Genomic DNA, 26,463 nt, shown 5'->3' on the forward strand with positions numbered 1-26,463 from the left:
CCAAACCCCTCAATGACACTCCGGTGCACTTACTCAGGAGTGAACATGCCTCTTGGTCAGCCCTCACTAGCAGGGGACTGCCAGGGCTTGGCAGGGCACCGTGTGTCCAGCCAGCAGGCCGGCTCCTCACCCAGCCCTGTGCGGCCGTAGGGGCCTTGCCACCCTGCTGCTGGAGATGGGGGAGCAGGTCATGATACTGCTGGACTCTGCCTCCCAGCAGTCAGCGCTGCCCCGGCTCCAATCCTGGAAGCACCAGCATAGCAAACCTTGCCGGTCCCGGTGAGCTACACAGATGGCACCAGTGATGCACATATTTACATGGGGTGGAATGTTTTCCCATAGCTTTTTAAGGAGTATATAGATCAACATGTTCACATAAGACCAAATACTTTTAATATATTTATAACTGTTTTATAAAGCTTTGAAAAAACTCACAATAGCACATTGTTTTACTTTAATGCTTTACGGTACTATCAGTTTAAAATCACAATCAGCACTTAAGTTATAGTCAATCCGGCAAACAAGAGACAAAAAAAAATTACAAGAGTTAAGAACTGACTGATACATCCTTTATCTTTTTTTTTTTTTTAACTAATGCATAAGTGCAGAATAAGATAAGATACTCTAGTTTAAATATCTTGTTTTACAATATACATTTTGTTCTAATTACGCAACAGTAAATCCCATGCTTCACATAGAAAAGCAATCCACAACATTAAGAAAAAAATTTACAATTTATGAAACAAAGTAAATAAATATTAGTATTACAGAATCAGAGCTGTACATAAAAGCTGTTCAGTTTTAATCATATAAAAATATGTTTTAGTGCAACCTCACATATATTGATGCTGTTCTGTTTTACATCATTTAGATCCAAGTGTCCAAAAAAGGAAAGAAATTACATTTATTACAAAGCAGATACACAAATTCTAAAATATGTACAAATTACTGCTAAAAAAATGCTTATAAGAATATAAGCAAAGTAAAGAAAAGGCACAAACATCTGTACAATTTAAAAGTACCAGACCCAATAAGAATTTCAAATTTAGTTTTGGTCAGGCTCATGATGACTTGTTACTTTATCTAATTCTTTTGATATAACAAAAGTATATATAATAGCAAACTACTGTAACTTAGAACAGGCATGCTGTAAAGTTGAATACTTCTTCTATCTCTAGGAAAAAAAAATGGTGGTGTAAATGTATGGGTGAAAGTCTCCATGCATCTCAGATCAATGTGGCTTGCTCTTCTCAGATGACGGATCTTTTCTCTCCTGTGTGCTTGATGGGGGGTCGCTCCTGCTGTGAAAGCCCAACTGCCGGACGTCCACAAAGCTCTTGCTGTAAAAGGTGGGATGCGCTAACGCAGTCTGTGATGTACCAAAACTGTCCTGCTCACCACCGTGCAAGTCAGGATGGGTGGCTGAGGCACAGGTCTGGCCCGGCTCAGATCCACTAAAGTGTTTAATGCTAAAATGTGCACTTTCTAAGGGTTTCTGGTGAGGCTCAGAAGGCCTCTGCAGCTGCTCCGCCCCGTGCAGAACGGCTTCTTCTGTGGCGATTCGCAGAGAGGCTATGGCTTTTGTACAAGTCTGTATGTTCTCCTCCTGCTCCCTCTCGGTAGCCACGACACTGTCCTCCGATGTGCTCTGTGACAGCAACATCAACGGCGAGGAGGGCATGCTGGAGGGAGCGCTGGGGTGCAAGCTGTGCGGAGAGGTACGTTTCTCATGGTGCTTAGAAATACTATACGATTCTTTCGTAAGGGATTCCACAGTTCCTCTTTGCTTCTCCTCAGAGACCTCCCTCTGCAGGGCCAAAGTGGACGGAGAATGTAAACCTGAAAGGGCCATGGGTACTGAATGGACCATCTGGATACCCCCAATAGGCATCATGGGGATAGGTGCTCGGATCTGTTGCTGGGAGTGTAGTGGAAGATGACTGAAGACGTAGTCACTCGGACCTTCAGGGAACAGGCTAGACCTGCGGTGCTCCATGCCTCCTTTTTCTCCATATACATTGAAGTAAGGTGCCTGAGACAACCCCCTTCTCTGTAAGTGGAAAAAAAAAAAAAAAAAAAAGGAAAGAAAAGAAAAAGAAATGTCAACACTGCTACTAGCAGAATTCTTGTCTGGCTGCCAAACCACCTATCTGTTTTCCTGTCTAACACAACCTCCCTTTCATGAAGCACCTTTCATGCAGATGGATCCCAAAGCATTTGGAAAACTCCACTAATTGCATATCCAAACAACAGAAGGTTTTGCTCAGCTCAGACCTACAGGGCTCATGCCTCTGAGGTGTAAGGCAGTAGCTAGTTAAGAGAGCTCAGCAACAAAATGCAGCAATTTAGGTCAGGAAGTGAAGAGTATTATATTCAACTGAAACTCTGAGGAGAATTTGGGGTAAACGGATTTTCATTCCCGCAGAGAAATTTAACCTGGAGATCCATCTTATCTTCTTTTTCTGGAAAACAGTTCTGGCATTTGCAGCCTACACTGGATATCAAGACTTTGTTGCAGAGAAATACATATCCAAATGCCCCCTGCTCACCACCGCTTGGTGTAATGGAGAAAATCTGATGGTATGTATGTATTTTCTGCCTTTTGAAAGGTTCTGTTCTTGAGCCCCAAAGAAGGCACTTGTTCCCTGTGAGCTTTACCAAATCCCTGATGAAAGGGGGTGGGTATTTTCATGGAAGTTCAAGTGCCTCTGTGCAATGAAGACACAAATTTTTCTCGTTACTGAGACAATGAAGAACCATTCTGGCATATCTGCAGTGTAAACAATAAATATTAACAAAAGCACAGGCTTTGCTGTGAGCAAAAGTGATGATTCTGTCCCAGGGAGACTCACCCACTCATAATGGGATTGAGAAGAATGGAGGATTTTGTGATGGCTAATAAAAGCCAATCTTGCAATATTGACATTTTCAGTGCCTTCCCATTAGTTCCTGCCTTGGAAGAATGAATAGTTCCATCTCCACTCAGTATTAAATATGCCCTGGGCTTTTGGGTTTCTTTTTTTCATTCTTAAGTTTTAAAAATTGTTTGCTATCTGATGATTAATTATCATTTCTTATTGAACAGAGGAACAATGATTAGAGAAGTGTAGGATGACATTTTCATAATTACATGTGGGATTTGGCCACACAACTCTCGGGGACTCTCATGTGAAATTAAATGAAAAGAATGCTCATCTCTGCTGTGTAAATTGACCAAACACCAATCAATTGCCCCAGAGCTCTAACACTGCCACAGCCTTGGTGTGGCAGCCCAAGGACTACGCTGCTAAATGCCAACGCATTGAAGTGGCAGCACTTCAGTGCTGGAAAATCGTAGCTCTCAAGGCATTAAGCAACCTCTTGATCCCATCCCAGGGAGCTGGTTTAGGGGGCAATTAAAGATTCAGTTTCTGTGCTACCCAAGGGCTCAATCTCACTGTGCTCAGATGCTTTGTCCTGTTTAATATAAATCAACATTCAGACAGGAAGGGTGACCCATAATCACCAGACTCAAACTTCAGAGATGTTATTTTTCAGAGACTAATCTATGTTGGGAATTTTCCTATTCAGAATGTGAGATGCTTGAGTCTCAAAAAAGAGAAACTGTCATAAGAAAGCACAGTGACAGCACATTATACTGCTGAATGGGGAAAAATTTACAACATAAACTGCAGTTGCCAATAAACTGCACAAGACTCAGTTAACCTACCCCGTCAGTCCTTCCTATCACTAACCTCACCTCTGCACATCTGCTTGCCCCCTATTTATTTTCCATCTTTGGTCTGTCAACTCGTTTCTCAGTCATACTGTCCTCTTGGACGTTTCCTAAGCCATGATATCTATCACTATTGCATCTGATGTGAACTTGGGCTAAGGGAAATAAAGTAAAAGCAACTAAAATAATAAAAAAAAAAAAGAATAAAACTCATCAAAGAAAAAACCTAGTCACACACAAATCTCTAATTGAGAAAGACATTGGCTTCATATCGTACCCTGCCACAGTTTCAAAAGGGAATAGAGCAACAGTTTGCCCTTGTCAGACAGAGGTGGCTAACATGATAGAAACTACTACATGCTTTAAGATCAGCAGCATCATCCAACACGTCTCATATGTCCAATTTTTACATAGACAGTGACAGGCTCTGCATGTCTGGACTGGACGCCTTCTAAGCCTGGCTGAGTATATATGGGATTATCTTTCTCTAGCTCTGGCAGGTAAGTTTAGAAACAGACAACATAAATTGTTACAGGCACTAATAACTGTTCCGACCTCTTACTCTGCTTTTGTTTCCTTTACCAATATCTAGCATTTTCATACCTACGAGCATACACACATGTACATATTCATGGGAAAAGACTGTCTTTTTTCAACAAGCATCCTGAAAACCCAAACATTTTATTCGGTCAACAGGGCAAGTATTAGATCACAGAGCACAGCACAGGAAGCCACAGTATCTTTTTGCAGTGCAGTCAGAACGGGTTGCTGCCAGTGCTGAGAGGTTGCTGCCATGCTTCCTCTCTTTGTCAGGTGATGGGAATCCAGTTCGTTTCCTATTAATTCTCATTTGTTACAGATTAGCATATTTCTCTTCAACTCCAGATGACATATAATTTCCAAAGTAACAATATTATGTAGCAGCTTTTCATTAAATGCTCTGACCTAGTCATATCACACCCCTGAGTAAAGCCATATCCAGCTTCACAGGTCCCACAGAATGCCTCAGGGATGAGATAGGGTTTATCCTGTATCTGGTACATCACTCAAAACAAGCTGTGGGAGATTCAGAGGAAGATCACATTTCATAGAATCATGGAATCATAGAATCATAGAATTAATTGGGTTGGAAGAGACCTCTGAGATTATCAAATCTAACCCTTGATCCAACCCCACTGTGATTACTAGATCAGTGCCACATCCAGCCTCATCTTAAAAACCTCCAGGGACGATGCTCTGGGCAGGCCATTCCAATGGCTGATCACTCTGTCTGTAAAGAACGTCTTTCTAATATCCAACCTAAACCTCCCCTGATAGGGTTTAAGCCTGTGCCCTCTTGTCCTGTTGCTGATTGCCTGGGAGAAGAGACCGACCCCCACCTGGCTACAACCTCTTCTCAGGTAGTTGTAGAGAGTGATGAGGTCACCTCTGAGCCTCCTCTTCTCCAGACTAAACAACCCCAGCTCCCTCAGCCCCTCCTCACAGGACTTGTGCTCAAGTCCCTTCACCAGCCTCATTGCTCTTCTCCGGACCCACTCCAGCTCGGCTTTCAAAGCCAAGCATCCTTCACAGACATTCTCCGGACAGCCTCAGACCACAGCTTGCAAAAAGATGTTGAGTGGAAAACAGTCTCTTTGATTACTGTATCATAATGTACTTGAGGTTTTTTAAAGTTAAAAATCAGAAAATGTTCAAATCTATAGTGAAATTCAATAACAGAGCATATTAACAATGTGCTTTCTGAAAGACATGATGCTTGATAAAGAGACTAAAACTCTGTGTGGGCTTCAGTTGCAGGATCAGCTCAATTTGCAGCCCCACTGAGAATGCACCATAGTAGCCCAGATTCATCAGTGGACCTATTTACGGTTTACTTGGACTTCAGAAGTGGCTGGCTCTCTGTATGGGAATGCATTTCACTCAAGATGATAAAGTAGTGAGTATTTAGGAAGGGATTTAATACCCATATCTGAGATGAACAAAGGACCTTAAGTCCTATCAACTTTAAAGTGGTTATAGAAGTGCCTAACTCCCTTCATCCCTTCTAAATATATCAAGACAGGCTTTGGACTTCAAAGTAAATGAGATGAGAAGTAAAATGGCAACACAATCAAAATGCACTACTTCCTAGAAGCTAAAACAGTTGCTAGAGTCAAGTGTATCACTCACAAGAAGATATATTCACAGTCTCATGGTATCTAGTCCTGGGGCTGAAAGAAGAGGCAAAAACTCTAGTCTGCACCAGGTAGTAGTGGGATGCACTAAGACTTGGCACAAGCAGGAGTGGAGTAAAACTGTTGGTGCTGGATCCCATACTCATAATACAAGTGTAGTGGGTTTGCAGGGGAAGGTTGCTTTGGATTACTGCTATGTGGTCTCTTTTCACTCGCTTGAATGGCCACTCACAGTTCCAGTGCACCTGCTGCACTCCTGGAGAACATTTTTCAGTTTAATTTCATCTGACAACAATCCAGATCACTTACTCCAAGACTGATCTGCAGTCTGAGTCAAAGCACAATAAATGTGACAATAGAGACATATGCTTGATCCAAAATAAAATGGTAACAGAGATTCATTCATTCAGGGCGAACAAATGCAGTCTTCCTATTCCTTCTCTTTGTCTCAGGACTGGCAGAAAATGACTGGGGAGAAGAATCGGAGCCCTCCAATAACAGCATCAATCTCCTCAGAAAGGAAAGAAACCTCCGGCATTCATGGAAGAGAAGACCCCAAATTTATTTAGAGAGCAGAGAATATCTGCCTTTAATTTTAAAGACATCAATTTAACTTGTCAAGGCCAAGTGTGCCCCAACATACAACAGAGCCTTAGGCTACTCTGGAGAGAGTATTTTGTTGCAAGAGTATATCCTGTTATCAACTGTCAAAGGAAAAAAAGAGTGCATTTTTCCATATTTTTGTACAATGTAAAAAAATAGTTACTTTACCTGTGCTCTTTTTCACTTCCTTTCAATTCACTTCCTTTCAATTTCACTTTCAATTGCTTTCTACGTGGTGCTTTCAATGCCAGAACACTTCACAAGCTCTTTGCACAAGACCACCAAAGTGCACAGACATTCAACATGAAGACACGTGAAGGGGAACTAGACCAGCATTGGCCAAAGAGACTAGAGCAAATACATCAGCTTCAGCAGAGAAGAAATAAAACTGGCCTCTTCTGGAAATTGCAGGCACCAGAAGCACAAAACAACTCTTACTCCTGCAAGGACTGGGAACCCAATGCAGCTCTTAAAAGTATTGTGAGGATTGTAAGCTAGCATGTGCATCACTGATGAAGCTGCTAATGATATTCTGATTTGCTGGATTTCACTACTCTGAAAGTGAAAACTAGCCTTTATTCCTTTTTGTTCTCTGACAACTTTCATTTATAGCAGCTCAAGTCTTATCTGTCTTCCCGCACACTGAGTACAATAACTTGTGTCACTTAAACTCAACTACTGTTTGGCTAAAGTACATCTTCCAGAAAGGCATCAAGAGGTGGGGAATCCATCTTTCCTTCCTTGCAATTGTTGTGACGGGCAGTCATCCTCACTTGTCATTTTTTCATTTAAAATTGCCTGGGCTCCACTTGCAGTGATGCCTGTATTACGGCCACAGTGACTCTACTGACATCTGGGCTTCCCTCGTGAAACGCTCAACATGCCACTGAGTTACTGATGATTTCTGTAAGGCAATTGACTTGAGTTTTCACTGCCACATGGCTGCTCCTACCTCAAAAATAAGGTAAGTGTTAGAAGTCCATCTGGTGTGGTGGACTTTTCAAAAGAAGGAGCTAGGAGTGCTAAAAGAGTCCTTACAATGTGCTAAACACCTTGCTGGAATGTGTGCATAACACACAAGGAAAACATGACAGCAAAACCTGTCAGATGACCAAGGATGACTGCTTACATACCCTTTTGGTAGTATCGTTACACATCCAAAATCTCTACTACAGGATGCCAGAGTGTCTCAAGTGGGACAGGAGGGACTGGGGCACCCTGCACAATGTCAGCTGTAGCATCCCATATAATCCCACCCATTTGATACTAAGACCAGTTAAAATGGTGGCTCTTCATCTTCTTGTGCTTCCTTGCTTTGTCAATAGAACTTCTTATGGGATTTGTATCCTGTTTTAGCTGGATTTCAGAGTGCACAGGGTTTCAGTGTGCCCTTGCTCAAGGACCATTTAATCAGCCACCTTTCTTCAGCTTGCCCAGGTTGAACCCACATATACAAGCTGAAGAGGCAGGCAGTGAGAGGACAGCCAACACATCAAACATGGTGAGGGAAGCATAGTAAATAAATAAGCAAATGCATTTATAGCAAGACCATTCCTTATGTCTAAAGACCAAACCTATTTGTGAAGGGAATGCTTTGTGAATGGTAGAGCTGGTCAAAAGTGCCAAACTGGCAGTTACTGAGAGCTGATTTACTAAAAGGGAACAGCATAGGCAGCAGCTGTGCAAGTTTTGCATATTTCCACCCAGACGGTTGCGTCCCTGTTGGAACAGCCAGTTGTGATGGTGCTTTCTGCAGGGCAGACAGCTGCCTGCTCCTCTCACACAATCATATCCTTCAAATTCCAGCTACAGATCCTGATTTCAGTGGATACTCTGCTTTTCGGAGACATTTCATTTATCTTAGCATTTTTATTCCATTAAACAATACTCAGCGATGGGCACTAAACGTCAGAGACAGGGCCTTAAGTCTTGATCTTGGCTTGATCCCATCTGATCTGGGAAGCAGAAGATTTTTTACAGTGCAAAAACACTCCTCACGCACCATGCAAACTTCCTAGGCCATTTAAAAAATGACACTTCATAAATATGGAGAGACAAAATGCAAACCAACCTAATTTTATTGAAGCTAATGAAGCTACTCAGGGTTGTATCAAGTGAAGATTCAACCCCCTATAGTCTGACTCTAATGCATCAAATTGAATCAGCATCCTGACTTGGTCCCTGTCTATTTCAAGTTTCTTGCATTTGTTCTGGGACTTTCCACCAAGGCTCAAATTTATGCCTTCTTCTTCTATAAAGCTGAAAAGATTTTTAAAAATGTTACGCATAAATTCAGTAAGAGCACTGTTTTTGATAAGAGGAATGAAAATATTCTTTCATACTTACTGAATGTCCCACTGGAATAGATTCAGACTGTAAATATTGACCCATGGACAGTGCTGGATTATGGTATAAGCCCCTCCGGGGAGATGCTGCCCTAACTGAGGCCATATATCTCCTCTCTCGCCTAGGAGACAAATCTCTTCGAACAGATGCATCTTTCCCTGGTGACATTGGTCTCCTTGGTGACAGGTGACGCCTTGGTGACACATCCCGTCTTGGTGACAACTCTCTCCTCAGCACCGCCTCTTTTCGTGGGGAAAGGTGCCTCATGGGTGAAATATCTCTTCGGGGTGACAGATGCCTTCTGGGTGACAAATCCCCTTTTGGCATTAAATACCTCTTTGGTGAGTTATCTCTGTAGGGTGAAGAATCATAGCCAGGGGACGATTGTCGACTGGAGGGTGAGAGGTCCCTTGGAGATGAACTGGGGTCTAAGGAAAGTGTGTAATCCTCATCCATGCAGCTAGGTATGTCCAATCTGTCTTTATCGGGCTCTGAATCTGTACTCTTACTCTGGAAAAACCTCTGATATTCTGTCATTTGTGTATCTTCACAGGAGTCGCTTGGTGTTATAAGCTGAGTAACCTGAATGCTGGGTAATGTGACCAAGTAGCTGATGAGGGAAGAGTGTCCCACTGAAAGGGAGCCCTCGGGGGAAGCCCCTTGTGAGGCCCCAGCCGAGTTCACAGACAAGGAGGAGAACCGAGGGGGCTGCGGGCTGGTGCTTCTTGATCTGGTTTTTGGTGTCGAGTCTCCCTGAGTATCATCAAAATCATCCTCATCTTCATCATCGTCATCATTGTCATCGCCATCCTCCCCATCCGATTCCTCCGCATCAGAAAACTGGTGCTCTGCTGACAGGCCTGCCAGGTTGCTGCTCTTCTCTGCCTCCTGCTGCATGTCCTCCATGTTTTCTGAAACAGCCACAGCAAGTCAAAATGGTGAGCACATACCATACCTCATACCTTAGGCCACATTCATCCTCCAACCTACCCACTGTCATTGCTGGATGCCCATCATCTGGGACGGCTGCACAAAGCCATTCTTAATAGTCTGAAACCATATTTTTTTCAAGATAATACCTTAAAACTCTATCCCTGAAAGGAAGTATAAAAGCAAATTGACCCTACACTACCTTGCAACTTCACTAAAGGTTACCATCTCTCACATTTTAAAGATTGAGAACTTTGTATGAGACAACTGACAACAAGCCATACTTTTATTTCTAGCTCCTCTGCATGTATCTTAATAAAAATGTAACTCAGAGAACTGAATAGGATTTATTTCTTATACTTCCTGTTTATTAAAAAGATACCTCTTAATTAAAAAATGCCCCAAATACTCTTAATATCCCAGTATTAGCCAGGCACTGTGCTAAATTGCAATGAGTCATTTGCATTCTCCAGAAGCCATTCCAACTAAATTAAATCATTCTGACATACCTGCTTCTTCAGTTTCAGCATCATCTACAGATGTCATTGATACTCCAAGCTCCAGGCATTTTTTCATGTGTGCTTTAGACTTCATATGTTTTGTCAGATTTCCTATGGATCAGAGATTAATTTAATTAATGGACAACAGCAAAGATCACTCTTCAAGTCAGGTTTCAGTGCATCTTAACTCTATTATCCTGCAGTTGACGGGTTTTATGTTTAAAAAACACCGTAACAGTCAGGTCTGACTCATCCAAGCCATTTCCCTCAGAGCCTCTTCTAATGAGAATGGGATTTTATACCTTAAGAAAATAAAAAAATTCAAATAAACTCAGGGCCTGAGAGGCATATAGGCATCTGTCCAATTTTCCACATGACACTGAGGCACCCTAGCATGCTAGAAAACTAACCCCTGGATGTTATGTCTTCCTGGGCTTGGTGTTCACACTATGTACAGACTGCCCAGACATTGAAGTAAGTCCACTGCACAACAGCCATTCAGGGCTCGCACTCCTAGTTACGCAGTAGGTTTCAAGATAAGGGTTCTCCCATTCACCTCACATGTAGCTTCCAAATGTTCAGAGTATTTGAAGCATTTTGAGGCAAAAATATCCTACCAACTTCTGTATGCAATTTTACCATCTAGCTGCAATCTCTCAACTGAGAGGAGCTGTACTTGTAGCACTCACCTGGCATGTGGGAAATTCAGGTTCAGCCCCCAGATTTAAAGTACGGATTTGAATCAGACACGGCAGAGATTTGAAATCAGATCTCCCATTACCCTGAGGGAGCAATCTAACACTAGACTATTGACTTTCTGGAGTGCCTGTCTTGGTCTGTTTTTTCACAGATAAGAAAACTGGGTTGAGACTGGCCCCAAGAGACATTTCATGACAAAGAATCTTGAGCATAAAGCACAAATAGGAGAATATCACTCTAATCCATTATCCACTTCAGTTTCATTTGCAACACACAAGAGGGAAAGCATGGCACAAGAAAACCCAACCCACTGCCAAGAAACGGTGCTTCTTAGCTCAAGGAAAGCCCCATGTGAATGTATTTCTGCTGCCTGTGGGACCCCAAACAGCATCTCCAGACGGTGTGTGTGGCACATGCAATCTGGCGGCAGGAACACTGCACCACTCTGCTGCATAGTTGGAGGTGTGCTTAGAAGCTCACAAGCCAGGCTCTTCTTCTTTGATGTTCAGTCCCAGTTAACTTTGCCATTGATGCTTCTGGATAGCTAAACGCTCAGAGTGTACAGTAAAAACCTAAGTACCTCTGAAAGTCTGTCCTCTACTGCTCTCAGTAGAATAGCAACAATAGCTATGAGGCTGACAACTGCTCGCAAGCAGTAACACACCAGTTAAACACTTCTTGTATTTTGAAGGCTTAGTCTCTTCCTGCTCATGCCCTTCTTGTGCAATAGCATACCACCTCCTCTGTGTTTCTTCCTCTCTGACAGAAATGCCAGCCTCAGCAAGCAATTTCACTTTTTTTTCCACGCCACCTCCTCTTCCTGGAATGTCCTCTATGAACACAGCTGTAAACCCGCAATACTCCTTCAAGTCCCTTCTTAAGACCCATTCCTCCAGCAATGTCAAATATAAGCAATGATATGAGAACAGCTCACCAGATAGTCTACTGGGACTACAAACAAGTAGCTCCTTGTCTTTGTCTCTACATGCCCATGAAAGTTCTCATCTTAAATTAGGTTGATGGGTCTACTACCATCCATCACTATTCCCATCTTTGGCACAGGAAGAAGTGCTGGAGTCATGGAAACTATTACAATTCTCAATCCTCAAAACAGTCATGAAGCTGCACTGGGATCTTGGGAGAAATTTCCTTCAGCTTCCTTTCTCTCCCTTCAAATAAGTTCACTGCAGTGGGACCAGAATCCATTTCCCTTGTCTGCTAAAGGGAAGCTAAGAAACTGAGAATGTAAAGCTCATTTGGCTGTGCTGCAAAGAAATGCTACCAGAGGAAAGGATTTTTTCTTTTAAGGAGATGGTTGCACCACAAATCTGAATTCCAAAGAATATCATTATCTGTGGCCTCAGGGTGACAAATGGAAGCTTTTTTCTGTGCTGATAAATACATGTGAACAGAAGCTATCAGATCTCTATTCATAATTAATGCCACAGTGGATGGAGTAACCCATCTGGGAGACATACATTATTTATAAACTTGAAACTGACCCTCTGTAAAGCCCATGAAGGCATGTTTCCCTCAGCAGCTGATGCTCTGCTTCTACATTATGTCATAACAAGTGTACTCTCCTGGTAGCATTTAAGTGTTGCTGCAATTAAAATTTGCACTATGTAACAATGTTGGCAGAGCATTATTTTTCAGGGGAGTTCTTATGCTACTACATTTTCTCTGCGGACAGAAGGACCAGCCAAGGGCCTATAGCTCTTAATGAAGCCATGCAAGGAGTCTCAAAGTCTCACAAAATCCCTGGATCAACTGAACAGAAGCAAACAAACTCGCCCGTAGAGTCCTGTATACATAAACACAATATTTCTACTATGAAGAAAATTTTCTTCTTGATTGCACTGGATAGTTGGATCCCAGATGGCAAAATACCCAGAAGTGGTAAGAGTTCAGCAAAAAGGGTCAAGTACCTTTAGTTTTGAAGGCAAAGTTGCACAACTTGCATACGTAAGGCCGGACATCAGTGTGAGTGCGGATATGTTTTTTGAGCATGCTTGGCTTTTTGCAGCGAATGCCACATTCTTCACAAATGTACTTTCCTCGGCCACGACCTCTGACATAGACATAATCCTCATTTGATTTATACCTGTTGGAAGAGAGCAAGTGTTTAAGTCATACAGACTCTAGGTCTCATACATGTACAAACATCACCTCTACGCATCTGATCCTGATCCTGTATATATCTCATCAAAGCAAATATAAATTTGCTCAGAAAATATAAAAGAACTACTGAGTTTTCATTCTGGAACTCACAAAGTATTGGCCTTTCAGTGGATGCACTGGTCGCAGTGTGTTTGACCAATCTGAGAGCAACGGATTGCAGTATGAGAATAGTATAAACATCTTGTCAGGAAACCAATGAACCTACAGACACCACACAACTCCAAATACAAGCCTACAGGTTTGATTTGTTTCAGGTAAGTGTGGCCTTGTACAACATAGACATTTACCACCACTGAAAACAGCGCTGTTTTGCAGCACAATTAATTTAACTATTTTAGTGTATTTATCCCTTGGGATCAGATAAATCACATCCTGAAAATGCCCATTTCTTCCCCTTAAGCATAAAGGGAATGCATATGATGAGCAAGGATGTACACATTTACACTACAGATGCTTGATGTTCCAAAAGATAAACCTCTACCTAAAGGAACATGGAGTTGAGTGCACTCAGGTACATGATGCTTTAGAAATAAAATGGGAAACTTCCAATGTGGAAGCAGAAAGCTATTAAAGGAATTTTTCTTAGCACAGGCATATGCTTATCATGCTATTTTTGCTGATTACATACTGTGTAGTTAGAAAATAAATAAGACATGCAAGTCTATGTAAAGCTGTACATTGCCTTTATTATCATGCTAAATCGTTAATACTGATATCTAAAAGTGTCCAGGGAATATGCTCAGGCTGTTCTGAGGTTTGAAGAGTGCTGGGCATTCCTTCCGGGGAGGATTCCATCCAAACACAGAAAGTGCAAGAACTGAGAAATAATATATTTTCTGTCCTCTGTCCTCCATTGCCATCTCCTTAAGCAGCGCAAAGTACTTTTAGTCACCCTGTGGATGCACAGCCCACAAACTGTCTTTGGTACTGACAGTCAGTACTTTAAATAAGAAAGGGACTGTGAGAATATTCTGCTAATGAGATGATAACTCTACAAGAAGCAAGTCACAATTTTTGCGTTACAGAGCTGAAACACTTTTCAAGTGTGCTTTTCTTAGATGAACACTTCTTCCATATGTTCAGTTATATCACTGGTAATATATATACTGAAGTTAATATCTTAGAAAAACATAAACCAGTCTCCTGTTCTCATGTCCATCTTGTTATCTGTTAAACACATGAGCTCCTCTTTTAGATGTGGATGCCTAAATTCAGGGGGGATTTATCTCATTTCCAATAAAGCTAGTCCTCTCCCTTTTCCTTTATTGTTCCTGGCACCATGGGCAAAACTGGCATAGTCTAATGCAATTTAATATGTAGTCATCTCTCTAGCAGGTTTTTCTGTATAACATTTCTGGGATTCTACTTTTCTATGCCCTATTTCCCAGGTTCTCCTTCATACACATATGTCAATGACTGCTAGTCATCTCTCTATCCACTGCTTCATCAACTACCTCCAGGCTTTTTCCCACAGACAGAAAAAATGTCCATTATTGTTTGAAATACTGCCATTTAATCTTCTTTTTATCTCTCCTTACAGTCTGATTTTGCTGGGATGAAGTCTACCATATCATCCCTGATTGATACTGGTAAGATAAATGCTGTGTTACAACGTGCTTTTCAGTTGCTCCATCTCTGCTGTTCTTCTGCTTGACCTCATTCCACTGGCTTCTGTCACCTGTCAGATCCCATTGGGCACAAAGACAATAATGCAAGATCTGTCCCTTCATCATTCATATAGATGGTTTTTGGCCATAACTGACCTTGACTCTTTAAGTATGCTTCATCATAACAATGACCGTAAGAGAAATGACAAACACAAACTTGACATTTAAAGAAAGCCTGGTCCAAAAAGTAAAAGACCAGAAGACCGAGTCTATGGTGATTATCTGTTAGTCCTCAGAACTATTAGATCTTACTATTTAACTTGAGCCTCTCTCAAAGTCTTAGGTAATTTCCCACCTCTGCTACATGACATTCATGTAAGGACTTTGGTCACTGCTGCTCTGTGTTTGATTTGAATGGGACTCCTGAGCTAGAAAGCATTAACAAGTCCCAGAGTCCTGCAATTTCTATCCAAAATGCTATTTATTGGGATTTTTCAATTAGGGTCTATTACTGGTAGATATAAAAGAGAAAACATAAGCAAACTGAACTCTTGCGATCAGCTGATAATGTCATTAAACCAGACTTCAGGTAATCAGGCATGCTTACCCCGTCCCTCCCTTCTTTTCACACCATCTGTACTACAACAAGTACTGAACTACAAATTACTGCTTGAGGAACACTACTTCATATCCTATCAGGATTTTTCAGTCACAGATGATGGAAAGCAGATTTTGTGATTCAGAAAATTTCACCTGAATCAAGGCTCCTGCCAGAGGTAATAATATGCTGGTTAGTTTCTTCCTTCAAAACTCACTCTGATACAGTGCTTACAAAATACTCCTGATGAGCTTAAGTGCAGTGAGGTGGTGATGTGCTCCGACGTCTGGTGGTACTAGGCTGATGGTTGGACTTGACTATCTTAGAGGCGTTTTCCAACCGTAACAATTCCATAATTCTGTGATCTACTTTTTGCTTCAACTGCATCAATTCAGTTCCTTCAGCTTCTTACTCATCCCCAGTCCCATCTATTTGCTGTTTCCCCAGCTGCCACACAAGCACTCCACCACCTGGCACAAAGCAGCTGCAGAGCTGCACTTCCCTGCCAGGTGGACAGGCTTTCCCACAAACCAAAACCTGACAATAACAGATCTTTCTCAGCTATGGATTCTGAATTACATTCTTTGCACCTATGAAGCAAAAGCAATCACAAAGCCTAAGGAAACCCACTCCCCATGACAACTGAAAACCAAAATGAAAATACACTGCTGAAACAATATATCACCATGCGCATTTATCTATACAGGAGAGAAAATGTGAAACGAAGATGACAGATATTTGTTACATAGTTCCTTGCACTACTTGCTGAGAGGAGTTGAAGGTGAGCCTGGCGAGAGAAGAACAGAATAGCTCTACAAACAGAAAAAAGCAAGCAAGAACAGAAATACACCCATGTGAAAAACTAGCTTTCAGAAGTCATAAATAATAACCTGAAGAGAAGGACAAATTCAATAACCAGGACAGAAAACAATGCAAGATATGGTAATAATATCTAAGGTATATTATATCCACTTAAAAAATAGCCCAAGTAATGAAAATAATGAATTTATTCTTCCACAAATAATTCATGTAAAAGGTACCATAAAATAATGATGTATAAAAAAAGAGTGGACCTATTGACACTGTGTCCCCTCACTGGCTGCAGGTTATATGCTTCTATTGAAGAAGCCCCAATCCACTGCAGAGACTTGTTCTCCCCACTCCAGAAGTCAATGTGCACACCAAAGTTTCCTATGTTTTATTTTACTCAAACACTATCTCAACACAGTCAAGTATTATTAGGATATATTTCTAGGTCAAGTGTGAATTATACAAGTTTACACAAATAGTTTGATAAACCTTATTGGTGTACAGGAAAACTTAAGGTGGTGTAAGTAAAACACAAAATTTCTTAAAGAAGGTATTAAACAGTAGAGGCTTTTTATGGAGTGATCTCCTGCAGCTCACATCGATCTGAATCCTCCCTTAAGTTGCTTTTCTTAACACACTTATACTTTTCTGACCTCTCATCATGCAGCTTACATCATTGCAGACTGTCTTGAGCAGGGTCATCCAAATTCAGAAATGATACATAGTGGGAAGTATGCAAATTTTATACTTTAAAGTGGGTGTGAGTTGAAGCAACAGCTCTATAAATTTTTCATAAACTTAGGCTCACAGCTGAATTTGGGTCACTCTTTGAAAGCTAGTCTACTGGCTTGGGTACTAGGACGAAGTACAGCTACAGAGAACAGTCAGGATCAGAGTGTTTGGGCCAGCATACCTATAAAAATCTCCAAAATAGCTTTTTCAGTCTTTTGAGCAAGATGTAGGCTATACTCCCTCAGTGCTGCCAACCACAGAGAAGTACCAATGTTAGTGTCATGGAGACTACTCAACCTTAGCGAAAAAAACGTCAATGAAGGACAACCGATATTTTAAAGGGTGCAAACTGACAGGAGAAGGAAATGGATGTACGAATTTCTCACATCTCCCTCTTGAGTTATTTAGTTACACCAATAAAATAATGCTGTGAGACCATCTGAGTTTGGTAAGACTGAAAAACACATCTTGTTCAGCCATCTGACTATTCTCTACTAAAAACTGGCAAATGAACTGCATTGTATCAGAATTCTGTAGAAGAAACTAAACAGTATTTTAGAGCATACTGCAGATACAAGTGTCTATCTCATTTTCTTTCCATAACAAGTTTCATAAGCCTCAAAACAATGTTAATGGGCTTTCAAGTCTCCCTTCCCCCTCTTTTTTTCTATTATCACTTGAGTGATAGATTGCCACAGCAGAATTAAACATTATTTTATCAACCATACATGGATTAGGCTTAGATACCACAAATTTCATTGGCATCGTACATTTTATCTCCAAAATCCAACCTCAGTAAATAATAAAGTATTACAAGAATAAGACTAAGCACGCAGAGTCAATCCATTCAAGCGACTGGAAGTACATAGCGTCTAAAAATGGAAAGACATCCTCCTGAAGGCCTTTAAATACAAAGACAGGGTGAGTGAGTGCTCTCACACAGATGGAAAACATAATTCTCCTAGTAGTAAAATTGAGCCCGAAGTAAGTATACAGGTATCCTGCAGTTTGTTTTAAGACTGACAAATACACAAAGAAAGGAGAGGTTTGGGAGCTACAAGACATGGTAAGAACACAGGAGACTGTTCACATCCTAATTCATTCATATTCACTTTCAAATGTCTTTAAAATGACAGTCTGAGCTTAAAATTTCCAGTTATATTTTCTTACCCTCCTTCAAAGATTTTAATTCGTATCGGCTCAGTTTGTTTGGATGTAATGTCTTTATCTCCATGAATGTCTCCTTTTACTCTTTCTTTTATAATATTCCCCACTACTTTCTTTTCAAGCTTGCTGCCAAACAAGAAGAATGGCTCGTGTTTCATCTGTAGAACAAAGTCAAGGAAGGGTGTTACTGCTGGGGCACACAATAAATGCACACTTCATTTCAAATACTTTTAACATTCCATGTCAAAGTCAAACTCTCATTTTGGTGCAACTCTATACAATGAACTAATCTGTCCCATTTAATTTGACAGAGAATAAGTGAGAAGGCAACGTGGACAAATTTTTATGAGAGTCTTGACAGAAAAGACAATACTATATCTCTCCTCAGGAAAAAAAAAAATCACAGAAAAGAGAGATGGAAAAGCCTCAGAAGGTATTGCCATTACAGAATTTTCCCTGGCACCATCATCTAATGCTTAATCCATGAGTAAGAGCTGACATGTAAAAGACATTAAAAGGATCTGAAAATCCTTACTCAATTTTAACTTAATCTTTACTTACAAATGCACATGGACGTTTGTGTCTGATACTGTTTGAATTGGGACACAGCAAAAACAAAGGGTAAAATAAAATGAGATAATGTATCAGGCTCTGGCACACATGAAGGGAGAGCTTTAAAAGCCTCACTTTTTACACCTTATTTTGAAAATGGAGACAGACAGAGATAGCAGAAGCAGCAGAGCTTGCAGAAGGATAAACTGAGGCTCAAAAGTTGTCATGGATTCCCAACAGGGAATCTTTTTAAAAAAAGAAAATTAACTTACATTTTATAGTTTACTAGAAAATTCTCATATAAAGATATATGAATTTAATTTTATTAAAATTTTTTATTTACCTGAGCAAACTGCTTCCACGCACTTGATGATGTCAGTTTACCAGCTCCAGGTCTATGCATAGCAGCCAGAGTGTAGATTTCCGTGGTGTTTTTTTGCTTGGACCTTAAAAGTGCTAAAGTGGTCTTTGTACTTAACCCAGATGGGTTTGGGTTACATGAACTTATACACCATGAAGCATAAACAGAAGCTTTGAGGGTTGGTTGCTGAGTGTAATTTGGTTTTGTATAGTTTAAGAAACACCAGCTCACAGTAGTAGTAGTACGCAGACTTGGGAACTGAAGGATCTGCTGGAAATCTGCTACGTCTGTCAGAAGAATGGTTGAAGCTGTGACTTTCCCAACAGCATTAGATGACATCTGGACTAACATCCCAAGAGGCAATTTTTGATGTTTCAGCTGGTCTTCTGCCTGAATTTCTCCTGGTGGCAATGAAGACCTCTGTGGACTCATGCTCATATCTGAGGCTGTTTCATCCACGTCCAGTTCTTCTGGTGAGTCTCTCCCTTCAGATGGGACACTGGACTTCTGTGCCGGTGATGTGGAATCGAAACTGGAAAGTTTTTCTCTGCTCAGTGGGAAAGCATCAGCTGCTGGCATGCTGACAGATGGGAAATCTTGAGATGATGAGGATGACAGTGAAGAAGAGGATGACATGGATGGCAGACTTTCTTTTGGCTCGGTAGCACAGCTCTGCCTTACTAGTTGAGGTTTCTGCATTCTTGGAAAATCTTTCTTTATATCTGAGTTAGTTAACTCAACAGCACTTAGTTCCTCAACTATCTGCCCATACATTTTTTCTTCTTTGACTCGTTTCTGCTGCTTGGTCTCCATGAAGAGCTCCAAGCTGCTGGCAGGCGAAAGCATTCGTTTGCTTCCTCCCAAGGTTGAAGCCATGTCAGAACTCGAAGGCAAACACAAAGGAATCGGTGGCTCCAGTCCAAGTGGTAGCGTCTGTGGCACTTTCCACAAGGGATATTTTTCTAGTCCTCCATGCTGACCCAACATCTGAGCTATGTTAAATCCAATTCCTTGCATGGTTGCATTAGTTACCAACGTTCTTTGAGAAACTGTCTCATTGACTTTACAAATTACAATTGCAGGACTGTTGCTCTGCCCAAGGATCTGGGAAATGCTTGTGTACATGACACTACCATAAGATGGCACATGGGTTTGAATCCTGACAGGAACAACTGTTCCTGGCAAAGACTGTATAGATCCATCACTTGGGGAGTCAAAATCTGCCTGAAGATGCTGCTCAGAGGAGGTATCTGTTGATTTAATGCTATGGTCTGACTGGTACTTAGCAAGAGTATTTTTTGAATACTGCCCAGATGTTCCTGAGTAATGCTGGTATGCTTGCTCCTTAGCGTGCATATAATCAGCTGCTTTCTTTCCTATAAGCTCCGGCGCATGTTCCAGGTGATAACCTGGATGAACATCTGTTTGGAAAGGCTGTTTGACATAAGATTTCTGCAGCTGTTGTACAAATTGATGCTGGAAGTTCAGAGGTTCTGTGCATGACTGCCACAAGAGAGGCTGCTGAGATGGTGGTAAGTGAACCATGCAGACAGCTGGATAGGGGAACTGAAATAAGGTGCTATGAATAGGGGAAAATGGGACTTTTTCCTGATGTGCAAATAGCTGCTGCTGCTCTGATGGATGTTTGTTAGGAATATAAGGTGCTTGTTGGATTAACGGAGTCCTTAACATTTCTGGGCTGTCTGCAATAAGAGCCTGTTGCTGGGCAAGGTGGGATGAGCTGTTACTAAGCTGAGCACAAGAGCCAATAGCCTGTTTTCCAGAGTCATCTACCTGAATAGGCTGAAGTACAGAGGAAGGGGAGTGATGCCAGGCAAGCTGGGAGGAGCGAAGACCAGCCTGTGAGTGTTCCATCTGTTCCTGCTTTATACTTTGTTCTGTGCTCTGATCAGTCTGAGAAATCTCTGGAAAACCACTGAAGGAAGCCTGGCGAACCAGGAAGCATTTCTTCCTTTCCCGGGATGGAGACAGTGCCAAAGTAGGTGTCCCAGCTGAAGAGGCATGAGACAGGTTCCCATAATCAAAGGATTTACTTCGGATCTCTGGGATTTCAGCAGCATGAGGGCAGGGCATCTGTTCAGATGAGCAGCGTCTCATTTCCCTCTGATGGTGATGCCCAGGGACGGAAAGTGAGTAAGCACCAGCTGGAACTGTTAAAAACTCAGACTGTTTTCCAAATTCATCTTGTCTGGGAGGTGTGATGAACTTCATATTCTCTTCTCTTTCAAAGGACATTGAAAAACTCGAACTGTGGGACAAATTACTCTCTTGGCTAGGGCTGCGAGAGAGGCTTGTACCTGTGGACTCAAAGCTGGATTCTCCAGAGGAGTGCTCCATGTCAGCTAGTCGTAATCGCTTCTTTTTGGGTGGTAGTTTTTCAGCTGGAAGTTGAGAAAGGGTTTCACTTCTCTGGGGCCACTGAAATTCTTCAGTGGGTCTCTCCTGGTCTTTACTCTGCACTTCTTTATCTTTTTCAGGCTTATCTGGCTCCTCTGTGACGCGAATTTCAGGTACCTGTATGTTGTGCTGGCGAACCAACCTGGGCTGCATATGACATGGCTGAGGCTGCTGGGATGGAGATGGCTTACTGGTGTCAGCACTTTCCATTTGTGGAGCTCGGTCTGGGCTCATTGGGGACTCACAAATCTCGCTCTCGCATGTTTCAGATGGTGAATAGATCTTTTCCTGCTGGCATGCAATATGTTCTGTAGATTCAGACCTTTCAAATGAGTTTGGCCTACTCAACGAATTTGTGTGCTGAATGACAGAGATGACATTTCCAGGGGGCTTTCTAACCAGTGATTCTGCAGTCTTTTCTTGCTCTGAAGTTAAGGATGAGTCTTCCAAAGAAGCTGCTGGGCTTCCAGACTGCAAGTAAGGCCTGCAGATTTCAAAATGCTCCGCATGGCAATGGGGAGCATTGTCCAGGCTTTGAAGGGCAAATCCGCTTCTTGGCACTTCCTGAATTTGGGATTTGGGATCAAAGTCCAAAGGTTGAGTTCCCCCAGTGGTGCCAGTTGTACTGCTGCAAAGCATGGGACTATCTTCCTCATCTCCAACACTCTCCTCTTTCCTACGCTTTCTGTTTTCAAAAGTTGTTCCAAGCATGGATGGCACTGACTGAGATTGCCCAAGTGGATCAACAAAAAACTCTCCCCCCTTGTTCATCCCACCTAAGGATGTTGAGTCCCTGTAGTTCTGCTTCTGAGCTTCAAATTCTTCCCACTTTCTGTAGTGCTTTCCACTGACATCATAATCATAAAAGGTCTTGTCTCCTTTCTTCTCTTTTAAGGACGGTCCTTTGTCACCTGCTGTCTGTCTGCTGGAAGCAATAATGATGTTTTTCCCTGGTCTTCCATGATAGTCCGAATCTGAGTGTCCCTCCTGTACAGATGGCAGTTCAAAGGCAGCCTGTCTTCTCAACATTCTTTGGTGGGATATTCCCACTGTCCCAGGATAAAATACATCATCAGAACCAGTCATCTTCTCATCAAATGAATGGCTTCCTCTCAGAGATGGGGGAATACTTAGGCTGTTTGCAGAAGAGGATGGCATGGAGTTACTTCTAATAAGAGGAGAGGAATCTACTGGGGGCTCTAGAAGGACAGGCACGTCACCCTGCTGACTGACTTGGTACAAGTTGGTTTCACTTTTGATGGATGATGTGGTGATCTGGGATTGTCTACATTCTGTATTGCTGCCTGGAAAAACTTGTGCAGATTTAATAGCGCTCAAATTACTGGAGTCAACAAGTTCATCTTTATTTGGAGTCAGCTGAGAAATATGTTCCTCAAGCATCTTGATATCTAATCTGTTATTTAGAAGAGGTGATGGGTCTGTTTTGCCCTTTCTACCCATTAAAGTGTGTTCCTGATTTGTTGTGGCTACAGTTAGTGCTGTCCTTTGATTAATCCTATAGAACTTCCCAAAAATTATCTCTTCATAAGACTTTGCATTAGTATTTGGTGGGCTAATTTGCTGCTCAGCACTTTCTGAGCGGGAAAAATAACCAGAGTCAGTGCTTCCTTTACTATGTGGGCTCAGAAGGTTTAAGGACTGCTCAGAATCTTGTCCTTTTTTCTCCGACAATCTTAGTGCAAGTCGCTGTTTAACTGTATGAGAGTCATCAGACTTGGTACTTAAGGATGGGGTTTGCAACATATCAGAGCCAATATATGGAGAAGTCTCACTCGGTAACTGAATCCCACTTTTAGGGATAATCAAAATGGGCACTTTCATCGGCCCCACCAAGGACTCTTCCATGGAGGAGTGAAAACCACTCCTGCTAGCAATGTCCAAGGGGAGCTGCGAGACAGGGCTCAGTTTGTCAGACCCTTCCACGAGGAGTGAGGTCTCCTCATCAGTGTCTGTGCTCTGCTCACCATCTGAATGTATTTCAGCTTCCACATCGATGTAACTGGCATCAAGGTCCAATTTAGAGACTGCTGACTCTGTGAAAGGTACCAATCCTGCCTTAATTGCATGGGCATGTGACTTCCTGTGTTTGTAAAGGTTGCTTTTCGTCTTGAAGGAGAAACCACAAGGAACACAAGGGTATGGTCGCTCACCAGTATGAGACCTAATATGCTTTTTCAGTACACTAGGTTTGGCACAGGCCCTATTACAGTAAGGACAAATGTATTTGCCAGGCTTTTTGGGTTTGTGCTCCTTTTTGTGAGCATCTTCTGATTGTTCTAAAGATTTCTGTGAATATTGGCTATATGCAGGGTTCAAACTTGAAATCTTCTTCCTGGAGAAACCTCCGCTATGGCTATGCATATGAAAAGGAAACAAGTCCTCTGAGGCAACTGATTGCAAGTGGCTAGGAAACTGCCACGGAGGGCCTTCCAAGCTCTGATGTGGCTTTATGTTGTGCAAGAAGCCTTGTGGCAATGAATGCTGTGGGAAAGAAAGTGAATGTTGACATGAGTAAGGACTTGGACGATGCTGTGGATATTGCTTCTCTGTGACCTGCTGTGCAGCTTCATTTGATGATACCAGTTTCCCAGAACTAAAAAGTTGTGCTGATGCCGTGTTTCCTATTTGCTCGTGATCTACTTGTGGTTGCCTCTGTACTTCTTGATTGCCAAAAGTGCTCATCTTAATAACAGCTGTATGTTCTTGCCTCCATCTGCTTGGTACTTTAGCAGTTTCTCCAGACCTTGAGGTAGCTTTTTGTCCTATAGCTGTGTCCCCAGAGTCCATCTTATTACACAAGGTCTTAAGTGCTAGTTCACTTGAAAGCTGTGCAGACACATGGAGTGTGTCCAAAGCTGTGCTTTTTAAAGTTTTGTTGCTCCCATTTTTCCAGGGCTGTTGCAAGTTCACAGACTTTTCTTTCTCTTTGGAACTTTCCACGCAGTAGTCTATAGGCATTAGATTTGTGTCTGTACACTAATGTGAGTATTATACAGTTCAGTTCATGGCATGAACTTTTCTAAACAGTTTATTATACATTTGCAAAGACTTGTTATAGCATTTGGACATCTTCCATTGTTATTAAATACTGAGATGCAGAATGACCCAAAGATACTTGTGATCTCCTAGAGCAAAGTTCTCTTCATCTCTTCTGTGGTGACACAGCTATCTGCACAGAAAAATAAAGAAAAAAAAAAGAAACCCCACACAGCAATTAATACAGCCATACTAAACAACATTGGTGCAGTTAGTTGCATTTTTATTGGGCCTTATATGGAAAGTACTGAGGGACTTAAGCAAAACTCTTAAACAAAACTCTTCAGAAAACTGTGAGCAGACACAGTAAAGACTGGCTCAAGACACTACACATAAGCGTAATCACTACTAAATAACAGCCCTAGGAACAGAAAATAGAGATTTACACTTTCCAAATTAAACAGTAGCTTTGGAAGGCTTTCTGGGGACAGTTTAAAGGCTTGATCTCAGAAAGTCCACCATATACTTTCAAAGCTCTTTCAGCAAATCACTGCTGAAAATAGAATCCTAACACTGTGGGTGGGAATTACCTTATCCAGTATTACTCACCTACAGTTCAGACATGCACTTTAGTCACTCGGACTTTCTCTAAAGTCAAAGGAGTGTGATCAGAGGAGAAATCTTTTCATGTTGTGATGGGTGCTTCTGATAAAGAAGCTGTCTATGCACATGGCCTTCCACTATGGAGACACTTGTTTCTGTCAGCTAGGCAGAAATCCTTGGAGTATATACCAAACTTTAAGATGGCTCAAGTGAGGTACTTCTTACCTTAGACGATCTAATTGATTTTACAAGAAGGGGTTGTTCAACTTTTTAAACTACTTTTAAACAGTCAAAAAAGAGACATCAAAGAAGCATTCAAAACACAGCACTACTGGTACCTTTCCCCATCTCCATCTCCCAATCACTATATTAAATTTTAGTGAGAAAGTCTTGCTAGATGTAAAGGATGTATTTCAGAAATGAACTATGACTGTGTTTATGTGACTTTAGCATTTTAGATTTCACTGTTGAAACAATTCCATCCAGCTATACATGGATTTTTAATGCTTAAAAGCAGTAGGTTTCCACAGTTCTATTATAAAAAAGTTCAGAGGTAGTTTTCATAGAAAAGTACAGCATTTGAATTAGAAGTACAATCTAGGCTTTCTGCTTCCATATTATCCAAACAAAGGTTATTTTCTAAATGAAATAGAATAATAAAGACAGTCATGATTTAACAATAATAAGGAAAAGGGTAAAAAATCAGTATTAGAGATACTGGAATATTTTTCATTCCTACAGTGGAGAAACTGAATTTGGCTTGAAGAAACAACAGCAAAGTGTAGGAAAACACAGTTAATAGGCATGTAATTTTTTTTTTCAGCATAAAGCATTTACCTGCATCTTCTGGACATCTAATAGGCATGACTATCTTCAAATTTCCTGTAAAAAAAAGACACAGTCATAAGAAATTCTTGATATTAGGTATAGATGATGAAGAAAGTTTTTTATTCTTTACAGTAGAGGTCTGAAAATTTTATTTATCCATCCACTAGAAAATTTCATGTTGTGTCTTAGAGGTCTGAGCAACTACATTTGAAAAATACAAGCATGAGTATTTTTAAATGACTTAGGTTTCTAGTGTGTAGATGAATAACTGTAAGTCTAAACTAATGAAGTCTCACCTTCCCAAATCAGTAAAAAGGGAGCTGCCAATGTACCTCTTCATTCCTATGCCTTTGTTAAGCCCAGATTATCCCTGAATCCCCTGGCCAAATCCCCTTTTAATGTCTTTCTCCAGCTAATACTTTTAGACTCCAGGCCTCTCATTAAATGCTTCAGGGACCAGAACAAACTCCTGGTCAGGGTGTCACCACCCAGGGACAAGAAAACTAGTGAAACAGGAGTAGGTGTCCAAATTAGTTAACACCTGCCCTCTAAAAGAAGAAAACTACAGACCAAATACATGGTTAAAGATTTCTGTGACTGCCATGATTTGTCACCTGACTGTCACCACACTGTAGGCTACTC

General features: G+C 41.4%; 1 protein-coding gene across 7 annotated transcripts in view; it reads right to left on the bottom strand.

Annotated features, from left to right (window-relative positions):
- Nucleotides 1–376: 376 nt before the first annotated feature.
- The window catches only part of HIVEP2 (human immunodeficiency virus type I enhancer binding protein 2), a 138,430-nt gene continuing 112,343 nt past the window's right edge, over nucleotides 377–26,463 (bottom strand). For 6 of the 7 annotated variants that reach the window (XM_027904377.1, XM_027904361.1, XM_027904368.1 and 3 more), the window contains 7 exons: nucleotides 25,831–25,875; nucleotides 18,958–24,583; nucleotides 18,066–18,220; nucleotides 12,896–13,071; nucleotides 10,278–10,379; nucleotides 8,839–9,749; nucleotides 1,232–2,050 (listed from right to left, as the gene is read on the bottom strand). In XM_027904377.1, the coding sequence (XP_027760178.1) occupies nucleotides 1,232–2,050; nucleotides 8,839–9,749; nucleotides 10,278–10,379; nucleotides 12,896–13,071; nucleotides 18,066–18,220; nucleotides 18,958–24,372 (7,578 nt within the window). In that variant the 5' untranslated portion in view covers nucleotides 24,373–24,583; nucleotides 25,831–25,875. Of the gene's footprint in view, nucleotides 2,051–8,838; nucleotides 9,750–10,277; nucleotides 10,380–12,895; nucleotides 13,072–18,065; nucleotides 18,221–18,957; nucleotides 24,584–25,830; nucleotides 25,876–26,463 lie in introns of all 7 variants that reach the window. The other variant, XM_027904355.1, reaches the window with a different exon arrangement.

Source organism: Empidonax traillii, unplaced genomic scaffold, assembly GCF_003031625.1.
Source record: "Empidonax traillii isolate 1590-97213 ecotype Southwest subspecies unplaced genomic scaffold, ASM303162v1 scaffold24:size2376012, whole genome shotgun sequence".
NCBI lineage: Eukaryota > Metazoa > Chordata > Aves > Passeriformes > Tyrannidae > Empidonax > Empidonax traillii.